We start from the raw sequence: 18,676 nt of genomic DNA, 5'->3' as shown, positions 1-18,676 counted from the left end.
TTAACACCTTTCCAAGGTGAGTAACTGAACTGAACTTTTCAACCTTTTTACGTAGGTATACACTGCTCCTAGCTTATTTCTAGTTTCTGGCTACTTTTTTTTTTTTTTTTATTAATATACAAACACTCTAACATCTGCTTACTAGCTGCCTTACTGACTGACTATTTAAAAATACAGTCTAACTTCTGTTTATTTGCTGCCTTACTGACTATTAAAAGCACAAACACACTAAATAATATTCCCAAATAGTTAACTTCGCCCCAATACTTTTAAAAAAGAAAATTTCCTAAGCAAGAACTTACTGATTCCTTTCAGCCACCAGCACGGTGATCCTCTCCTCTCAGTGCCCCCACTGTATTGTGGGTTACTGAGCACTTGTGAAAAACCTCATTCATCAGGTGCTGGAACACAGCAGGGGCATTACACAGGTCGAATGGCATGACTAGATATTCGTAGACATGCCCACTCAACCATCAGAACACTCCCTCCACAAATCCACCCCCATATTTATCAAGCTGTAGCCATAAATAGTTTATAGTTGTAACAACCGGCTCTATGTTTGGGGAGTTATTTTGGGCAGTAGTGTTTTTTACAATTTTTCAGAACAGGTTGAGCCAGTCCTAGTTAGGGAGGAAACCTGAAGCTCAAGTCCCTGCATGCACTGGGATGAAATCTGCCCTGGTAAAATGGATCGGGCTGGTGGGGAACCCCCGCATGACTTCCAGGATAGCTCATGTACCTCAGCACAACAGCTGATTGGCTCCTAATTTGAGAACTAGGGTGAGCGAAGGGCCGTGTATGCTTTTTGAATATTGTGCAGCGGGATGGGCTTGCCTGGGGCAGTCGGGTCCCGTCGGTTGCTATAGGCTGGAAAGGAAGCCTCTGCCGTGCCAGGACTATCCTGTGTTACCCAGGGGCCAGCAGGGGTCACCTCTCAGAAGCCATCATCCATCCTCCCCCTAAGGGCCTGGACAAATCACAACCTTCTGACCTAAAGAGCCTGGGACCCCAGCATGGAGCTTTTCCACCACTGTGCACATTTCAATCATTCAGCCCAAAATACGATATCAACAACCTTATTTAATAGATTTAAAGTGAATGAATGTTTTGAGGGAGCCCAGTTGGCCCACAGGCTAACTGGCAGGTATTAATGCTCTTAGATCATTGAGTGTGTTGACTGTGCGTGAGAATGACCAGGAGCTTGACTGGGTGTATGTGTGTATGTAAGGGAGCCAGTGAGATTTAAAGCGTGTGTGTGTATGAGAGAATCCGGGGAGCAGGAACTTGTGGGGGGGGGAGAGAGGGCCTTAGAGCCTGAGAGTGTGTCAGTGTCTGTGAGAGAAAGAGGTTGTGCATGTATTTATGTGTGTGGTATGTGACAGTGTATGTGTGAGAGAGAATGGACAAGCGAGTATATGTCAGAGAGAGAGGATAAAGTTTGTGTTCCTTCCTGACCTCCTAATCCTCAACAATCTCAGGGTGACTGGAAATCAAGAGTTCCCAGGTATGGACAGCAGGGGTTTTCTTTAAAAATCCTTATTAGTTCTTATTATTGGGTGTTATTTGTTATATGTACTGTTTTGAAATATTTTATTGGTGCTTGGGAAATTTTTAAAAAATGTATATGATTTTAATTAGTAGGAGTTATTTTATTTCTCAGTAGTTTTAAAATATTATTTTGTTAGTACGGTTTTACCATTTTAATTGATGCTTTATATTTCTTAACTTTATTTGTTTTATGAGGCATGGTGGTTCTGTTTTTCCACTGTTACACACAGACTCTGGCTTCTTGGGGTTTCCATTTCAGTTTTTGTCTAATTTGTGATCCTTTATTCTGTATTTGGTGAGTGTCTGTCTCTGTTCTGTGTATGTGACCATGGTGAGAGATTCTGCTAGCATGTAGTGTCTGTATAGGGATCTATAGCAATCGGGTTTGTTTTGTTTCCTCAGTAGGTGGTGTATTGGTATTCTAGGACCCAGTGTAATATTTACCTGTGCTTTTTCACAGGTAGGGTTATTGTTGTTTGAGTCCTTGGTGTTATTACTGTTATGTTACAATGGGATTGCAGTATAGATTTTGAGTGTCTTTTTTGCGGGGTTTTGTGTTAGTTCACAATGTGCCTGGCAGTGAGAGGTGTTTGTGCTGCTGTTACTGTGAGGTGACACCAGAATTTGAAAATATTTTTTTGTATGATGAGCTATAAGGGAAACATCCAAGCTCCATTGTTGGGGGAATTTCAGTGGATGCACAGTGTCTTATAGAACTAAAGGTGCAGGATTTATATTGATATTCTGTCCCTTACTGTATACCTTCCAGGCTTCACTCTCATAGCCATATAGAATTAGCTGAATGAGGCTATCAAATAATTTTAATAATAGTTTTACTAGAAGTGTGAAACTAGCCAGCTTTTTTAAATTATGCAGAATATCCTTTGGGTGGATGTATGAATGAGAGCCTGCCTGAGTTGCATATGTGTATGTGTGAATGGGAGGCTGCATGTGATGGGTGGGTGTGTGTGTGTGTGTGTGTGAATAGGAGGCTGCCTAGAATGGGTGGTGGTGTGTATGTGTGTTTGTGCGTGCACACACAGATGTATGCAAGGCAACCTTTCTGGGATGAGTCAGGGAGTGTATGTGTGAGAATGGGAGCCTGCCTGGGATTTGGGTGGATGTGAATGGGAGCCTGCCTGGAGTGTGTGGGTGTAAATGGGAGCTTGTCTGGGGTGGGGTGTGTACATAAGAACATAAGAAAATGCCATACTGGGTCAGACCAAGGGTCCATCAAGCCCAGCATCCTGTTTCCAATAGTGGCCAATCCAGGCCATAAGAACCTGGCAAGTACCCAAAAACTAAGTCTATTCCATGTAACCATTGCTAATGGCAGTGGCTATTCTCTAAGTGAACTTAATAGCAGGTAATGGACTTGTGTATGTGTGTGTGTGCCTGCCTTGGTTTTGTGTGTGTGTGTGTGTGTGTGAGAGAGAGAAAATTGGTGCTTCAGGTGGATGGATTCCAACCTGCAAGCAGCTGAAATGAAGATGAGGGCCTGACTCTGCTGGTAGAACCCAACTAAAGAAGATCTGGCGATACCTACTCTGAGAGGGCACGTATATGTGTATGAGCTTGTGCGTGTGTGTATAAAAGAAAAAGAGGAGAAAGTTTGTGCATCCCTCTCCCTCTAATCCATGACAATCTCAGGGTGACTGGAAATCAAAGTTCCCAGATATGGAGAGTGTGAATTTTTAAAATCCTTTTTAGTTTTATTTTTCAGGTGTGTTATTTGATGTGTCTGCTGTTTTTAAATATTTTATTGGTGTTTGGGACACTTAAAAACACTTGTATATGAGTTTTTAATTATTTGATTTTTATTCATCATTTTAAAAATAATATTATGAGTATGTTTTTAGTATTATAATTATGTATTTATTTTATTTCTTGATTTTATTTTTTTATGTTTGAGGAATGGTGATTGTTCTGAATTTTCATTGTTGCACTGCATAGAGTTTCTGGCTTCTTGCGGTTTCCAGTTCAGATTTTGTCTGTGCGTTTGCATTTCTACTTTATGGTTGCTCTATTCTGCATTTGGTGAGGGTTTGTTTATGTTCTGCATGTGTGACTGAAGTGAGACATTTTCCTAATAGGAAGTATATTAGTGTATTTGGACTTTCAAATGGTGAAGCCCACACCCAACATACATCACAATAGGCCTAATTCCATATGAGTTCCAGGTGTCTTTTGTTTTTTGCAGGGATTTCTGGTTGGCATCACAGCAGTGCATGTAAACTGCTTCTCTACCTTCAGGACTACTGATCCGTTCTCCAAACATTACTCTTCTCAAAGCTCGACTACTGCAACTTCCTCGGCCTTCCTGCCGCCACCCTCAGACCGATGCAGCTACTTCAAAACGCTGCCGCAAGATCTCTCACAAACAGCAAAAGATCGGACCACATCATGCCCATCCTCAAGGATCTACACTGGCTACCCATCACCTTCAGAACTCAATATAAAATCCTCACACTCATCCACAAAAAACTGACCAGCGACAAAATGAACTGGCTAAATACTTCCCTTCACTTTCACACTCCCCAAAGGAAACCGCTCCACCAACTCCGGGCTCCTTCCAATCCCCTCCCCTAAAACGGTACGGGAACGCGCCCTATCAGTGGCAGGACCATCCCTCTGGAACAACCTTCCATCCCATCTCAGAACCGAACCCTCAACCCAAATATTCAAAAAACATCTGAAAACCTGGCTCTTCCAAAAAGCCTTTCCTCCTGTGACTTAACCCTTACCCATCATCTACTATCCAAAACATGTCATAACGCACTCAGAACCTCCAAGAATACTCCACCTTAATATTCACCGATAATGACGAAAATCTAAGTTCGTATGCCATTTCCTTTAGTGTACAACCACCCCACTATATAAACGCGATAGCTAATTTACTATGTAATTTTATAGTCATTTTGTAAGCTCTCAGTTATACCTTTCAATGTATAGTGACAACATTGCATAATCTCTATTTTTAAGTTATTGTAGGAGTTATTAAGTTCTCTTGTATAAATTATTAAATTATCTTGTAAAAGTTACTAAGTTATCTTGTAAAAACTCTTAAGTTTTCTTGTAAAAATAAGAATCCATATCTTATTTGAACCAACAGTTTACTGTAAACTGATGTGATATCTCGATCGAATGTCGGTATATTAAAAAATACAAACAAAACAAAAATAAATGATATTGTTCCCTCAGAATATGGTACTTTGATATTTTTCGTTTATAATATAAATGCATAACTCTTTAACTGAGTGTGGAATGGGGCAGGGGGCGTTGTACAAGGCTATAAGGTTCACCTGGGGCACCTAATACCCTGCACCAGCCAGGGGTTTGGAGAGGGGGGCTGGTGTCAGTTTCACTGGAGGGAGCTGGGTGTTTTTTGGTGGGCCCGGGACAGAGGGGGGGGGGAGCAGCACAGAATTGTTAGTCCTGGGGGAATTCTGCGCTACTGTGGAGCACAGAGTTTGCACAGAATTCCCCTCCATGTGCAGAAAATGGCAGAGGAAACCCCGGCATGCCACGAACGCAGCGCGTGAAGACGAAGGCCCTCGTGTGTCGCGGGTCGTGCTCTGCTCGCAGCGAAGGTGAAGGCCCCGGTGAGAGTGAATGTGTGTGAGTGAGAGGAGAGGGAGTGTTACGGGAGCCGACCGCGGAGGGCCGGACCCAGGATCCTCACGGCGGCGGGAGACTGCCGTCGGCACATCCCGCCACACTGCCTCGCTGCAGGGCCTCCCTCACTGATGTCGCGGCCTGGATACGGCCGGGCCATGCTCGGGCCTCCCAGCTGACCCCTGGCCTCCTACGCGCGCACCCCATGTCCCTATTTAAAGGGACCTCTGTGGGTGGAGTTGGGACTTCCCCTTCCGGGCCTCAGACTATTTAAGGCTCGGCCTGCTCCTCAGGCCTTTGCCTTGGCTACTTGGCTCCTGTGTCATGTCTTGGAAGCCCGTTCCTGCATTCCTGCACTTCTTCCTGCTTCTGATTCCTGCCAAGACCCTTGCCTGCCTGACTACGAGATTCACCGCCTGCAAAGACCTTGCCTGCCTGACTATGAGATTCACTGCCTGCCAAGACCTTACCTGCCTGCCTTCAAGGTTCAAGAAAACAACAAGGAAGGCTATCTATAATTGCGGTGAGGGAAACAAAGTAGAATAGACACCCGATGTCCGATCAGAATCTTTATTCTATAGAGACGTGATATTAAGAACATATGGATCTAAAATAATATAATTAAAAAATGTAAAATATATTTAAAAAAATTAAAATTAATTAAAATATGAGGTTCATAAATAATATATGCAGTGTGCAAATAAGCAATTTTAATGTTCAATGTGATCCATACACAAGTATATATGTTGCCATTTTATATGTTGTCTTATACGTCATGTTTTTATTATGTTTTCAAATATTATTGTAGTTTTGTATTGTTATTGAGTTACATTTATTTGTTTGTGCATTTTAGCCCCTGAGGCAGCCCCAATGCAAGGGGCGAAACTCGGCCAGAGTCGGGCTTATTTTAATATTACGTTTCTATAGAGTAAAGATTCTGATCGGACATCGGGTATCTATTCTACTTTGTTGCCTTAGAGCAGTGGACCCCAACCCTGTCCTGGGGGCCCACCAGCCAGTCGGGCTTTTGGGATATCCTCAATGAATATGCATGTGAAAAAATTTGCATGCACTGCCTCCATAACATGTAAATTTTCTCTCATGCATATTCATTGTGGATATCCCAAAAACCCGACTGGCTGGTGGGCCCCCAGGACAGGGTTGGGGACCACTGCCTTAGAGGTTTGCCTTCTGCCTGGACCTGCACTACTACCAGATCTCCAGCTTAACCCCTGAGACCCTACATAAGTCCAATCGACTCCAGTACTCAAGGGCTCAACCTGAGGAGAACGAGGGATGGTATTGGTGAAGCCCCAGCAGGGTCTCAGGCCTTCTCCAGCCTCGCCTGCTGATGGTGGGAACCCGTGGGGCTACTCCCCTCTGGTGGTACCAACGCCCCCTCAGCCCAGGGATCCACACCCATAACAGGAAGAGGAGTGTGGGGGAGGGGGTGTGAGGGAGGGGAGGGTGAGAGAGAGCAGGGGGTGAGCAGGAAGGTGTGAGAGAGCATGGGAGGTGAGAGAGCAGGGGGAGGAGGGGGAAGCTTGAGTGTGGGTGCCAAAGAGAGAGAGCTTATATGAGGAGATTGTGAGAGATTTGGAGCTTGTTTGTATGAAAAAGGGATCGTGTGTATGTGAGGATGTTGGCCTGTGTGAAGGGATTGTGTATGTGTGAGACAGAGCCTGTGTGAAGGGGTGCGTGAGAGAGAGACATAGATAGCCTGTGTGAGAGAGAAAGGGCGCTTGTGTGGGTGTGTCTGCAAGGGAGATGGTCCTGTATGAGGGGATGTGTGTGTGTGTGCGAGAGAGTGAGGGAGCCTATATGAGGGTGTGTGTATGTGCAGTAGAGAGAGGGAGCATGTGTGAGAGAGAAAGGGAGCGTGTGTGGGTGTGTATGCAAGAGAGAGGGACCCTGTATGAGGGGATGTGTGTGAGTGAGAGTTAGGGAGTCTGTATGAGGGGATGTGTGTATATGCACTAGAGAGAGAGGGAGCATGTGTGTTAGAGAGGGAGGGACAGAGGGAGCCTGTGTGAGGGGCAGTACTGAGAACGGGGTCAAACTCTGGGAGTGGATATAGAGTGGAAGGGGTTGAGCCTATAGGTGGAGGGGAGAGATACTAGCAGGTGGAAGAGTTGGGGCCTGACAGGGCAAAGTGGCCAGGGGAGTAGGGAGAGCGAGTGGAAGGGACACTCTTACAGTGAATTTCCCTAGAAAATATTTAAAATTCTGCATCTTTAAGTAATAACTTTTTTCTGTATTAATTTAAAATGTAATTACTTAAAGACAGTCATGTAAATTGTGTTATTTTGACCAATATAAAGTTTGCAGAATTTTACAGAATTTTAAGTTTTTGTGTGCAGAATTTAAAATTTTTTTTTGCGCAGAATTCCCCCAGAAGTAATAATTACACAGGGCAGCAAAACGCTAGCACCGGCCCTGTTGAACTGCTGAATATGTTTTCGCAGATCTGAATTTTCCTTTGTGTCATTTTATTTTGCCAGGAGTGTAATAAATGAATTTTCAGATGTTTTGACAGAACGTTGTAATAAAGAGAAGAAGAAACCTGAAGTGCACGGAAGCTACTCCTGTAGCAGAAGGGAGCTGAAGGGTTACCAGCTCAGTCCCTGGGTGCGTGTGCTTGGAAAAATAGACTTTACTCTTTGGGGAACTGCAGTGTGCATTGAGCAATGCCCGATATGCTGAAGAGTACAAGTTGCTTTCAGTTTCCTGATGCAGCAGAGGGGAGCCTTCTCGCATAGGTTTTCTCCAGTAACCAGGGGCTGAAGATGATAGTGTAAATAATATCTCAGTCCCACTATAAACAAAACAGAGAACATGGACTTGTATATCTGGAACAGCATATTTGAAGACAAACTTAAGAAGAAGGGCTTGAATGATCCCTGGACTCTTGCACTGAATGACTCCATCCAGCCGAACCAGGGTTGGAAACGTTATACGTTGCAGATATTTGGCAGGTGAGATGCCACGTCATTTTATTTATTTATTTATCTTAATTTATATACAGTCTGTCTGTCTGTATATTGTCACTGCTGCATCTTTTTATTTATCTATATATTTATTTATCTTAATTTGTATACCATCTGTCTGTCTGTATATTGTCACTGCTGCGTCATTTTATTTATTTATCTATATATTTATTTATCTTAATTTATGTAGGTCTGTCTGTATATTGTCACTGCTGCGTCATTTTATTTATTTATAGATTTATTTATCTTAATTTATATTCGTCTGTCTGTCTGTATATTGTCACTGCTGCATCATTTTATTTATCTATATATTTATTTATCTTAATTTGTATACCGTCTGTCTGTCTGTATATTGTCACTGCTGCGTCATTTTATTTATTTATCTATATATTTATTTAATTTATATACGTCTGTCTGTATATTGTCACTGCTGCATCGTTTTATTTTATTTATTTATCTTAATTTATATACGTCTGTCTGTCTGTATATTGTCTCTGCTGCATCATTTTTTAAAAAAATGTTATTGCTCAGGGAAGATCACGATCATAGCCAGGCCTGCATTTCTGCTCAGACACACTTGGCCTATGCCTAGGGCAGTAGAATTCTGGGGGCAGCAGGTGGGGCTTAAGATTTGCCACCTCCCGCTGCTCAGGATGGGCTGCGATCCCATCTGGGGCTGAAGAATGCAGCCGTTTGTGCCACCCTTCCTACCTGATGAGGTCCAATAGAGCTGAAGCCTTTGTCACCCCTGCCCTTCTAGAGTGGTCCATGGGGACTGAAGACCTTAGACCGACCACGCTTTCTGATCCCGTTCCTCCTCAATACCTCTCTCTCACCGCCGCTGATCCGGCCAGCAGCAGGAGGAAAGGAACGGTGCCTCGAGCCACCACCAGGCCAGCAGGAGGAGGAAAGGGACTAAGCCTTGAGCCACCCCCAGGCCAGCAGAAGGAGAAAAGGGACGGTACCTTGAGCCATCTCCAGGCCAGCAGCAGGAGGAAAGGGACGGTGCCTTGAGCCACCTCCAGGCCAGTAGCAGGAGGAAAGGGACTGTGCCTTGAGCCACCTCCAGGCCAGCAGGAGGAGAAAAGGGACGGTACCTTGAGCCACCTCCAGGCCAGCAGCAGCAGGAGGAAAGGGACGGTGCCTCGAGCCACCTCCAGGCCAGCAGGAGGAAGAAAGAGACGGTGCCTCGAGCCATCTCCAGGCCAGCAGGAAGAGGAAAGGGACGGAGTCTTGAGCCACATCCTCCACTATTGCTCAGGACTGAACTGATTGAACCCCACAGGATGCCATAATGCAGCAAAGTTCATAGCACGAGTGGGGCCCTGGGTGTCAGAGCAGGAGGGCAGGTCCTGAGGCACTGCTGCTCCTCCAGCTCCTCCTGCTGACCCGGATCAGTTCTGGGAAGAGAGGAGGGGGATTAGAGGGGGAGCATTGAGATGGATGGCAGGAGGGGCTGAGAGGTGAATCATTGTGAGGGGTGAGAAGGGTATTGAAAGGGGAATCATTTTGTTGGGGGGTGAGGAGATGTTGAAAGGGAATCATTGGAGTGTTAGGAGGGGCTGAGAGAAATTCTCTCTAATTTGTTAATTTTTTTATGCAACATTTTATAAACCAAGTTCAGATTTGTGCACTACAAGCCAGTCTAATGCAAATAATACCCGGATTTCTTGTGTGCTATGTTTTCCACTGTGTGTGGGTTTTACGACTTGTGGGCATGCACGTGCACAGCTTAGAGGGGAAGGAGAGGGTAATCTGCTTGGGGGAGTTGGCTTGGGGGATGAGAGAGGAGCTGGAGGCGGGGGTGTGCAAGAGAGGGAGAGAGAGAGAGAGAGGAATGGAGAGCAGGTATATATTTGTGGGTATGAACATAAGAACATAAGACTTGCCATACTGGGTCAGACCCCAGGTCCATCAAGCCCAGCATCCTGTTTCCAATAGTGGCCAATCCAAGTCACAAGTACCTGGCAGGATCCCAAGCTGCTTATCCCAGGAACAAGCAGGGGATTTCTGCAACTCCACCTTAATAATTGTTTATGGACTTTTCCTCTAGGAACTTTTCCAAACCTCTTTTAAACTCAGTTTTCATCACATCCTTTGGCAACGAATTCCACAGCTTAATTATGCGTTGAGTAAAAAAAATAATTTCTCTTATTAGTTTTTAATGAATTAACCAGTAACTTTGTAACTTTTCGAAAGAGTAAACAACTGATTAACGTTTACTCGTCCCGTTCCACTCATTATTTTATAGACCTCTGTCACAGGTCTCTTCTCCAAGCTGAAGAGACCTAATCCCTTTAAATCTTCCTTCGTAGGAGATCGGTGCCTGGGGTGTGTGGGTGTGTGTGTATGTGTGTGTGTATGTGTGTATGTGAGAGGGCATTTGAGATTGTTGGGGGAGGGGCAGGGAAAAGGTAGGTCCAGGCGACAGGCAATTGTGGTCAGGTCCAAAGCAAGAGTTCAGTGTCAGGAGGTCAGTGGCACACAAAAGAGACTGGGCAGGGCAAGGCTGGACAAAACGGACAGGGCAGGATGAGGCTGGAGGAGACGGGCTGGGCTAAGCAAGGCTGGGCGGGAACTCGGGCAGTAAGGACCCGGGAACACAGGAGCCACACGCGCTGCTCTAGGCAGGAGACCCGTGGCCGAGGTGAGGCAAGGCTGCGGGGTCCTTGCTTAAATAGCTCAATAGGGCTGACCCCATCGGGAGGCGCCGCTCTGAGCTTCCCCGTCGTGGAGCCCATATTATTATGTGCGCGTGCATCTCAAGGGCAGAACGGCAGCGTCAGCGGCGGTCGTCGGCGTGCTGCGACAAGGAGGCCCATGGCGGCAGCAGGCAGCAGCTGGGGTGAGCGTGGTGGCTCGCGGGGCAGCCCCGTCAGCCAGCAAACGTGACACTCTTCACCCCAGATCCTGCAACCTCCCCCTCCAACCGCCTTCCTCCATACAATCCCAGATCCTCTCTCCTCCCCTCCTCTCCCTTCTTCCCTTCCTCTTCCCTCATCCTAGATCCTCAATCTTTCCAATCTCTGATCCTTCCTCCCTCTCCTGGTTCTTTCTGCCTCTCATGCCCGCATCCCCGGCCTTTTCTCTCCATTTCCAGGATCTCCTCCCTCTGCAGATATTTGAAATTCCATTCACTACCCATAAATACATTATATAGACACATGAGCAAGGTGGAAAACAACTTTATTTTTCTAAAGGTACAAATTTTTTGTTAATACACCCAGAGGCGTACCTGGAGTATTTGGCACCTGGGGCGGATACTTCTTTGGCACATACACCCTTCATATATAGTTTTAAAATTTCTTAAACATTTCAAAACAGCAGATACATCAAATAACACCCAATAATTAAAACTAATAAGGATTTTAAAAATCTCCCGCTCTCCAGGCATATTGTGTGTGTGTGTGTGTGTGTTCGTGCTGGGGGCACGAACACACACACACACACACACAATATGCCTCCTCTCTCTTATACACACACATATATGCTTGGTGAGAGACAGAGGGAGCATGTGTGTGTGTGTGAGAAATACACACACATGCATTTTCTCTGTACCTCTCTCACACACAGACATGCTTCCTCCATCTTTCTCACACACACACAAACACACACACACGCTTCCTCTGTGTTTCTCACATGCTAACACACACACGCTTCCTCTCTCTCTCTCTCACACCCACACATGCATACATGCAGACAAAAACTGAACTGGAAACCACACACCAGATTCTGTATGCAGTGCAACAATGGAAAAGCTGAAAAGCAATATTCCTCAAAACAAAACAATCAAGAAATATAAATCAATCAGAATAGAAAAACCATACTAAAAAATCTACATTTCAAAACAGCTTATGAATAGAATAATATTCAATAATTAGAAGCTCCTGTAGAAATTTTTTAAAATTTCCTAAACATTGATAAAATATTTCAAAACAGCAGACATCAAATAACATCCAGTAATTAAAACTAATAAGGATCTTAAAAATCCCCCACTCTCCATATCTGTCAGCCTGAGATAGTTGTGAACTGGGGGTACACACGCACACAGAGACACAAACAAAATATGCTCCCTCTGTCTCTCATACACTTACACGCTTTGTGACAGAGGGAGCTTGAGTGTGTGTGTGAGTGTGTGTGTAAAAGAGACAGCACACATATTTCCTCTGTCTCTCTCTCACACATACACGCTTCCTCTTTATCTCTCACACAGGATTCCTGTCTCACCCATGCACACACACACACGCTTCCTCTCTCTCATCCCCACCCCCGCACACAGGCACCTTCTCACACATATGTACCCACAGGCACACACACACACACACACACTCACTGTTCTGTACACTCACCATCTCACACACCCACACACCCTCATACTTATACACACACTCACATACACACCCTCATACACACACCCACACACCCTCATACACACACCCACCCACACAAACCTTCATGCACACACCCCCACCCTCATACGCGGCAATGCTTGGCCTGTTCTGTGCCACCGCGCCAGTTCCAGGAAATGCCAGCAGTAACGCCAGCCTCTACCACTGCAGCTCCTTGCTGTTGCTGGTGGGGTTTCCCCCACTGTTCCACGCCGCCACGGGACCTTCCTCCTACCAGCAATGGCATCCCTTCCCCTGTTGCCACCCGGGGAGGACCGCGCCCCTCGCCGCCCCCCCCCCCCCCCCCCGCCCCCTCACTAAGCACACCTATGACTACGCCACAGAATTTTTTAACTCTTGCTGCAGAGTTGCCACAGGAAACTGGAGCCTGTGCCTTAGACCTTCTGCTCCCTGTCATCCGACCTTCCTAGAAACAGGGGAAGGAGAGGGGCAAACTGACACCAAGAGGGGCAACAAATCCATCATGATAAGAGCACTGCAAATTCTACTTTTCTACCCTTGTGCACAGAGCATGCAAGCTTCTTTCACACAAGCACATCCTGACCCTCCACAGCCCAGGCAGCAGCAGTGAAGGTTTCCCCTCCCACTCACACATACTGTCCAACTACACAATAGGTAACGCAAGGACAGTGGTGCTGCAGACTTCCTTCACACACACTCAACACTGCCCCATCACAGAGCAGGTATCCCTCCACCACCTACACACACACACACACACACACACTGCCCCATCACAGAGCAGGTATCCCTCCACCCCCTACACACACACACACATACTGCCCCATCACAGAGCAGGTATCCCTCCACCCCCTACACACACACATACACTGTCCCATCACAGAGCAGGTATCCCTCCACCACCTATACACACACACATTGTCCCTTCACAGAGCACTTATCTCACCCCCTCCTAAACACACACACGCACTGCCCCATCACAGAGCAGGGATCCCCTCACCTATACACACACACACCACAAAGAACATCTATCCTCTACATACAACCATCCCTATGAGAAGGTGAATCATGAGGCAGGGTGAGGCAGCCACCTCAGGTGGCAACATTTGGAGGCAGCAAAATGTGCCCACCAAAACTCTCCTCCACTGGCTGCCTCACCTGGCTGCAGGGCACATAGTTAAAGATATGTCCGCCGGGTTATGACACCCCATGGGCCAGAAGAAGAGCTAGATAACGTGTCCTGCGGGGCTAGAAGAGGTTCCTCGCAGCAACACAGAAAAATGATGTGCCCGCAGGAGCTAAAGGAGAGAAGAAGCCCTGCCCGCCGTCAGAAAATAAGGAGAGGCCCCACCTGTGGGCCAAAGGAAAGAAGAGGCCCAGCAGGAGCTGAAGTAAATAAGAGGCCACGGCTGCTTGCTGAGCTCATCCACCCAGAGCCAAAATAGAAAGGGGAGAGTGAGGCTGATAGCGCATGTGAGTGACGGGGAAGGAGAGAATGTGGGTGTGTGAGAGAGAGCGTGTGTGTGTATGTGTGTGTGTGTCTGTGTGTGTGGGGGGGGTGTGCGTAAGAGCAAATAACATAGTAAAGTAGTACATGTCAGCAGAAAAAGACCCAAGTGCTCCATTCACGCAGCCCAGCAAGCTCCTCTTTTTTTTTTTTAAATTATATTCTTAGGGTAATTGTTGCTCTGTGCAGGTTATCCCAGTCAGCACAGGTTAGCCTTTGTCTCCATCATTCAGCCATTATGAATCCTCTGGGCCTGATTTTAAAAGGCATTTACTGGTTTTTGAAAATTGCTACAATAAATGCCATTGAATTGTCCACGGGATTCACTCGCTTAAGTGCACGTTACTAGGATAAATGGCTTTTGAAAATTGCTACAATAGTAATTACATTGAAAATGGCCCCCTCTGTGTTTCTCCCGTGCTCTTTTGATTTCCCTTACTGTCCTTGTCCCCACTGCCTCCTCTGGGAGGGAATTCCATGCATCCACCTCACTTTCCGTCAAGAAATTCTTCCAAACCTTGGTCCTGACTTGACCCCCCTTGGAGCTTCATATTATGACCCTTTCTTCTACAGTTTTCATAGCCACAAATAAAGTTTGATTCTTGTGCATTATTAATACTTTTCAGGTTTCTGTAGGTCTGTATCTTATCTCCCCTGCCCCTCCTCTCTTCAGGGTATACAAATCCAGATCCTTCAGCCTCTCCTCATAGGTCTTCTCATACAGACACCACACCATTTTGGTTGCCCTTCTCTGACCACTTCCATCCTGTCTCTATCCTTTTTGAGATATGGCCTCACAGTACTCCAAGTGAGGCCTCACCACAGACCTGTACAGAGGCCTAATCCCCTCTTTTATCCCCACATTCTAACAACTATAAATCTCTGATGGAAAGCATTCCTGAAACCAAGGCTCTGCAGGCTTTTCCTTCCTCTGTGTTGGGAAGGAAGCTGCACTATGTAAACATAGCTGGTAGTGACTGAATTTCAGAAAAAACAGGACTGGGAGTAGCCAGCCTGAGATCACTAGCACAACACCACAGTCAGAAGGAGAAATCCAGGGGAGAATTCTATACATACATTCACTACTCACCAAAAAGGGAAAATAACAAGATCAAATTCATCATTTAGCATCACTGCAACATTAGCAATAATCGAAAAGTGCTCTGTGCACCACCAAAAAAATATGGAAAGGAAACGCAATTTATTTGCAAGCTTCAAGCTGGCACCACCCGAGGGCAGCTCCAGAAAGCTTCAAACAGCCTCCGATAACTCCTGTGGACAGAGACTCGCGTGAGTTGCTTTTCTCTTCTTCCCAGTGTTTTCTTGGCTGGAAGATGATTTGTGTTTAGTGAGCTCCGCTGTGCCTCACTATTATAGGAGGATCAGAGGATTCCCTTTCCCACTCTTCATCCAGTTTTGTAACTGGTTTTACACTACAAGGTTTTTGATTGTTGCTAATACTGTACTGACAACAGAGGGTGAAATTCATCTGATTATTTGGCTTTTTTCAATAGCAGATATATTTATTACATTATGGAGGGCTTTACCAGAGAAGAAATGATCTGCTCATGGATCCTGAAAGAAACAGGGAGTGGTTATCACTGGGAATTGTGCTCTGTGTTATGCTTCTCTCCGGGTACAAGGTTTACCAAATGACTTGGCCATTGTTGGCTATGCTACGTAGAGAAGAGCTGCAGTAACGTCCTTGGAATTCTCCTGGTTCAGGGTTAATTGTTTTAACAGAGCAAGCCCTAGGATTCGCATATCTTTTAGGCACATCTGTACAGTTCTGATACTCTTTCTATTGGGAAATGGCTCTGTGAAGGAGAATTCACAAGAAAATCCCAAAATACTCGTATGATAATAAAAGTGCAATGAAAGCCAGCCAGAGCCTAGCCTGCCTCTATTCTCTGGTCATTCTGACCACACAAAGTGCCACAGGCTCCATTTCATTTTATTATTCCTAATTTCCCTCTTCTTAAACATTTTATCTGAGCAGTGGTACAATATAAGGGTACGTACATAAATCCATTACTGTCCCTTTCTCTGTTCTGCAGGTTCCGCTGCTCAGGCTGTAGCCGGACATGGGCATCAGCCAAAATACAGATTCTCTTCCACATGAAGCTGGAGACGATGCCAGAGAGACGTGGCTGGGTGAAGATGAGGGTCTTCAAACAAGAGTGTAAAAATTGCAGTGGGGCCACGTTTGAGGAGCCGGAATTCCTGAGTGAGAACATTGAGGTCGCTCTGGAAAAACTGGTGAACCGGATCCAGGAGAAGTGCTACAGAGATCTCAGTGGTAAAAGCACAACCTCTGCTTTCATCTATACTGGGAAACAGGATGGACCACACGAGAGTGCACACTGTGAGGCCTGCTGCCTGGGACTCTGTGACCTAAAACCTCAAGGCCAAGAGCCAGGAAGTTATTTATCCACTGGGAAAACAATGCCAGCATCAGCTCCAAAAGCTGAAAAACATAGGAGGCTGGACCAGACACCAATAAGATCACTTTACAATACAGAGGGACTTAAAGAGCACCAATACATTGAGTCAGCACCACAATACAAGACAAAGTGGTATGTCAGTCAGTCACAGAAACATCTCAGTTCAATTTATAACTCTGGGAGAGCAGAAGATAACCTGCAACCTATATCAGCATCACTATATAACCTATCAGGATCTGTGAATCAGACACAGAAACCACTCCGTTCAATTTATAAGTCTGGGAGAGATGAAGATAACCTGCAACCTATATCAGCATCACTATATAACCTATCAGGATCTGTGAATCAGACACAGGAACCTCTCAGTTCAGTTTATAACTTGAAAAAATCGAAACTTAAGCAGCAAACTGTATCAGCATCACTTTATAATTCACCAGTTTCCATTAATCAAACACAGAAATCTCTTAGCTTAGTTTATAACACTGAGAGAGCTGGAGAGAATCTGCAAACTACACCAGCATTACTGTATAACTCACCAGGGTATGTGAATCAGGCACAGAAAATGTTTAGTTCAGTTCATAACACTGAAAGAGTTGGATATAACCTGCAAACTGTATCAGAATCACTGAATAAATCAAAGGTTTATGTCAGACAGTCACAGAAATCTCTCAGTTCTGTTTTTGGAGGTAACCAGGAAATTGCACCACCATCACTGTATAGCTCACCAGCATCTGTGAATCAGGCACAGAAACCTCTGATTCCAGTTCGTAACACTGAGAGAACTAGAAATAACCTGCAAACTCTATCACAATCACTGTATAACTCACCAGGATCTGTGAATCAGACACAGAAAATTCTCAGTTCAGTTCATAACACTGAGAGAGCTGGAGATAACCTGCAAACTGAACCACAATCACTGTATAACTCACCAGGATCCATGAATCAGACACCAAAATCCCTCAGTTCAAGACAATCAAGATTAGCAAGGCGCTATGATGATCAACCCAAATCATGTTGCTCGTGTACGCTATTATAAATTGAAAAAAGTTGAAAAAAAACCCCAATACGGCCACATTAATAGGATTTAGCTGTTAAGCTTGTTAATGCAAATGTTGGTTTAATTTGCATCTACAACTTTTACAAAGAAAAAGTTAATTTGTATTTGACACCACTTTTGTGTACTTAAAATGCTAAATTTCTGGTTCCCTCCAGTGTATACTTTGTCTCCTGATTAGAAGTTGATTTGGTTCTCTGCACCTTCTTTCAGTACCAGGCAAGTCACTTTATATTTTCTTACCCACCCTTTGAGCTTGCACGGTTTATTGTAATTTGCTAGTGATATACAACAGCCAGTGCCAGGATGTATGCAAGTTGGCTGGCACTACACACTGCCCACTGCTGGTCACACTGGACTGTGAACTCTCCCCCCTGATCATCTCCAGCAATCATCCTTTAAGTGCATTTAGTGCACTCTAAAGGTAACAAACAAAATCCTGTTTTAACTGTGAAAGAATTATGCATATCTCCCTCCGGACTCATTTGTTTGAAGCCTCCTAGGATTTAATGGAATAATGGATAAACAGAAGCAGACCCTGGCATTATGTGAATGAACATCCTGACCCTGCTGTTATGAGGTAACATTCCACTGACGTAGAGCCTGAAATGTTCCTTATACTGCTATGTTAGTTTGGTTTACTTTACTATGATTTTATTGTGTTTGTTCTTTTGTAGTCAGCTGAGATTTGACCATCAGCAGAATATAAATTTGTATAATAAATAACTAAATCATGCAATGGCTTTGATTTTACTGAATTCTAGTGGAACTCGTCGGCACGGGACACCGTGGAAGCAAAGAAAACCAGGGATTAGACACATTTAATGCAAACAGATGGGTCACAGGCTGACCTTTCACCTCAGGTTCAATGCTGTAAGGGACCCTGGTCAAGGGTGCCAGGGAAATACAACCAAATAAACCACAGACACCAGAAACTCGAAGAATTCAGGCTGGCCCGATGGCTCACAATTCCTGAGCCTGCCTTCCCCTTCTCGGCCAGCTGGGGATGGGGGAATCCCATAGACGCATCAATTGAAGACCCCAGCCACAGGGAGTCACAGCTGGGACACAACAGGGACACCTGCTGGTCCCACTTAGGACCCACGTGTACCAGGTTCTGGAGGGAGTCACAGTCTGTGGACCCCGATTGATGC

The 18,676-nt window shown here is 45.3% G+C and overlaps 1 protein-coding gene and 1 long non-coding RNA gene across 3 annotated transcripts in view; both read left to right on the top strand.

Annotated features, from left to right (window-relative positions):
* LOC115098808 overlaps positions 1-4,732 on the top strand; it is a 36,207-nt gene extending 31,475 nt beyond the window's left edge. For both annotated transcript variants that reach the window (XR_003858622.1, XR_003858623.1), the window contains exon 3: positions 3,749-4,732. This is a non-coding gene — a long non-coding RNA (uncharacterized LOC115098808). The remainder of the gene's footprint in view (positions 1-3,748) is intronic.
* Positions 4,733-7,815: 3,083 nt separating this feature from the next.
* Positions 7,816-18,337, top strand: LOC115098807. The gene is made up of 2 exons (XM_029615768.1): positions 7,816-8,138; positions 16,082-18,337. Exons 1-2 carry the CDS (start codon positions 7,999-8,001, stop codon positions 17,502-17,504), a joined length of 1,563 nt encoding a protein of 520 aa, XP_029471628.1. The 5' UTR covers positions 7,816-7,998; the 3' UTR covers positions 17,505-18,337.
* Positions 18,338-18,676: the final 339 nt, after the last annotated feature.

This window comes from Rhinatrema bivittatum, chromosome 9, assembly GCF_901001135.1.
Source record: "Rhinatrema bivittatum chromosome 9, aRhiBiv1.1, whole genome shotgun sequence".
NCBI lineage: Eukaryota > Metazoa > Chordata > Amphibia > Gymnophiona > Rhinatrematidae > Rhinatrema > Rhinatrema bivittatum.
This window is presented reverse-complemented; position numbering and strand designations above follow the sequence as displayed.

What these genes read in the sequence shown, in the direction of transcription:
- LOC115098807 (XM_029615768.1), top strand. Translation starts at nt 7,999, where the DNA reads ATGGACTTGTATATCTGGAACAGCATATTTGAAGACAAACTTAAGAAG. An exon ending in ACGTTGCAGATATTTGGCAG is followed by an intron (nt 8,139 to 16,081) that starts GTGAGATGCCAC and finishes TCTGTTCTGCAG; the next exon opens with GTTCCGCTGCTCAGGCTGTA.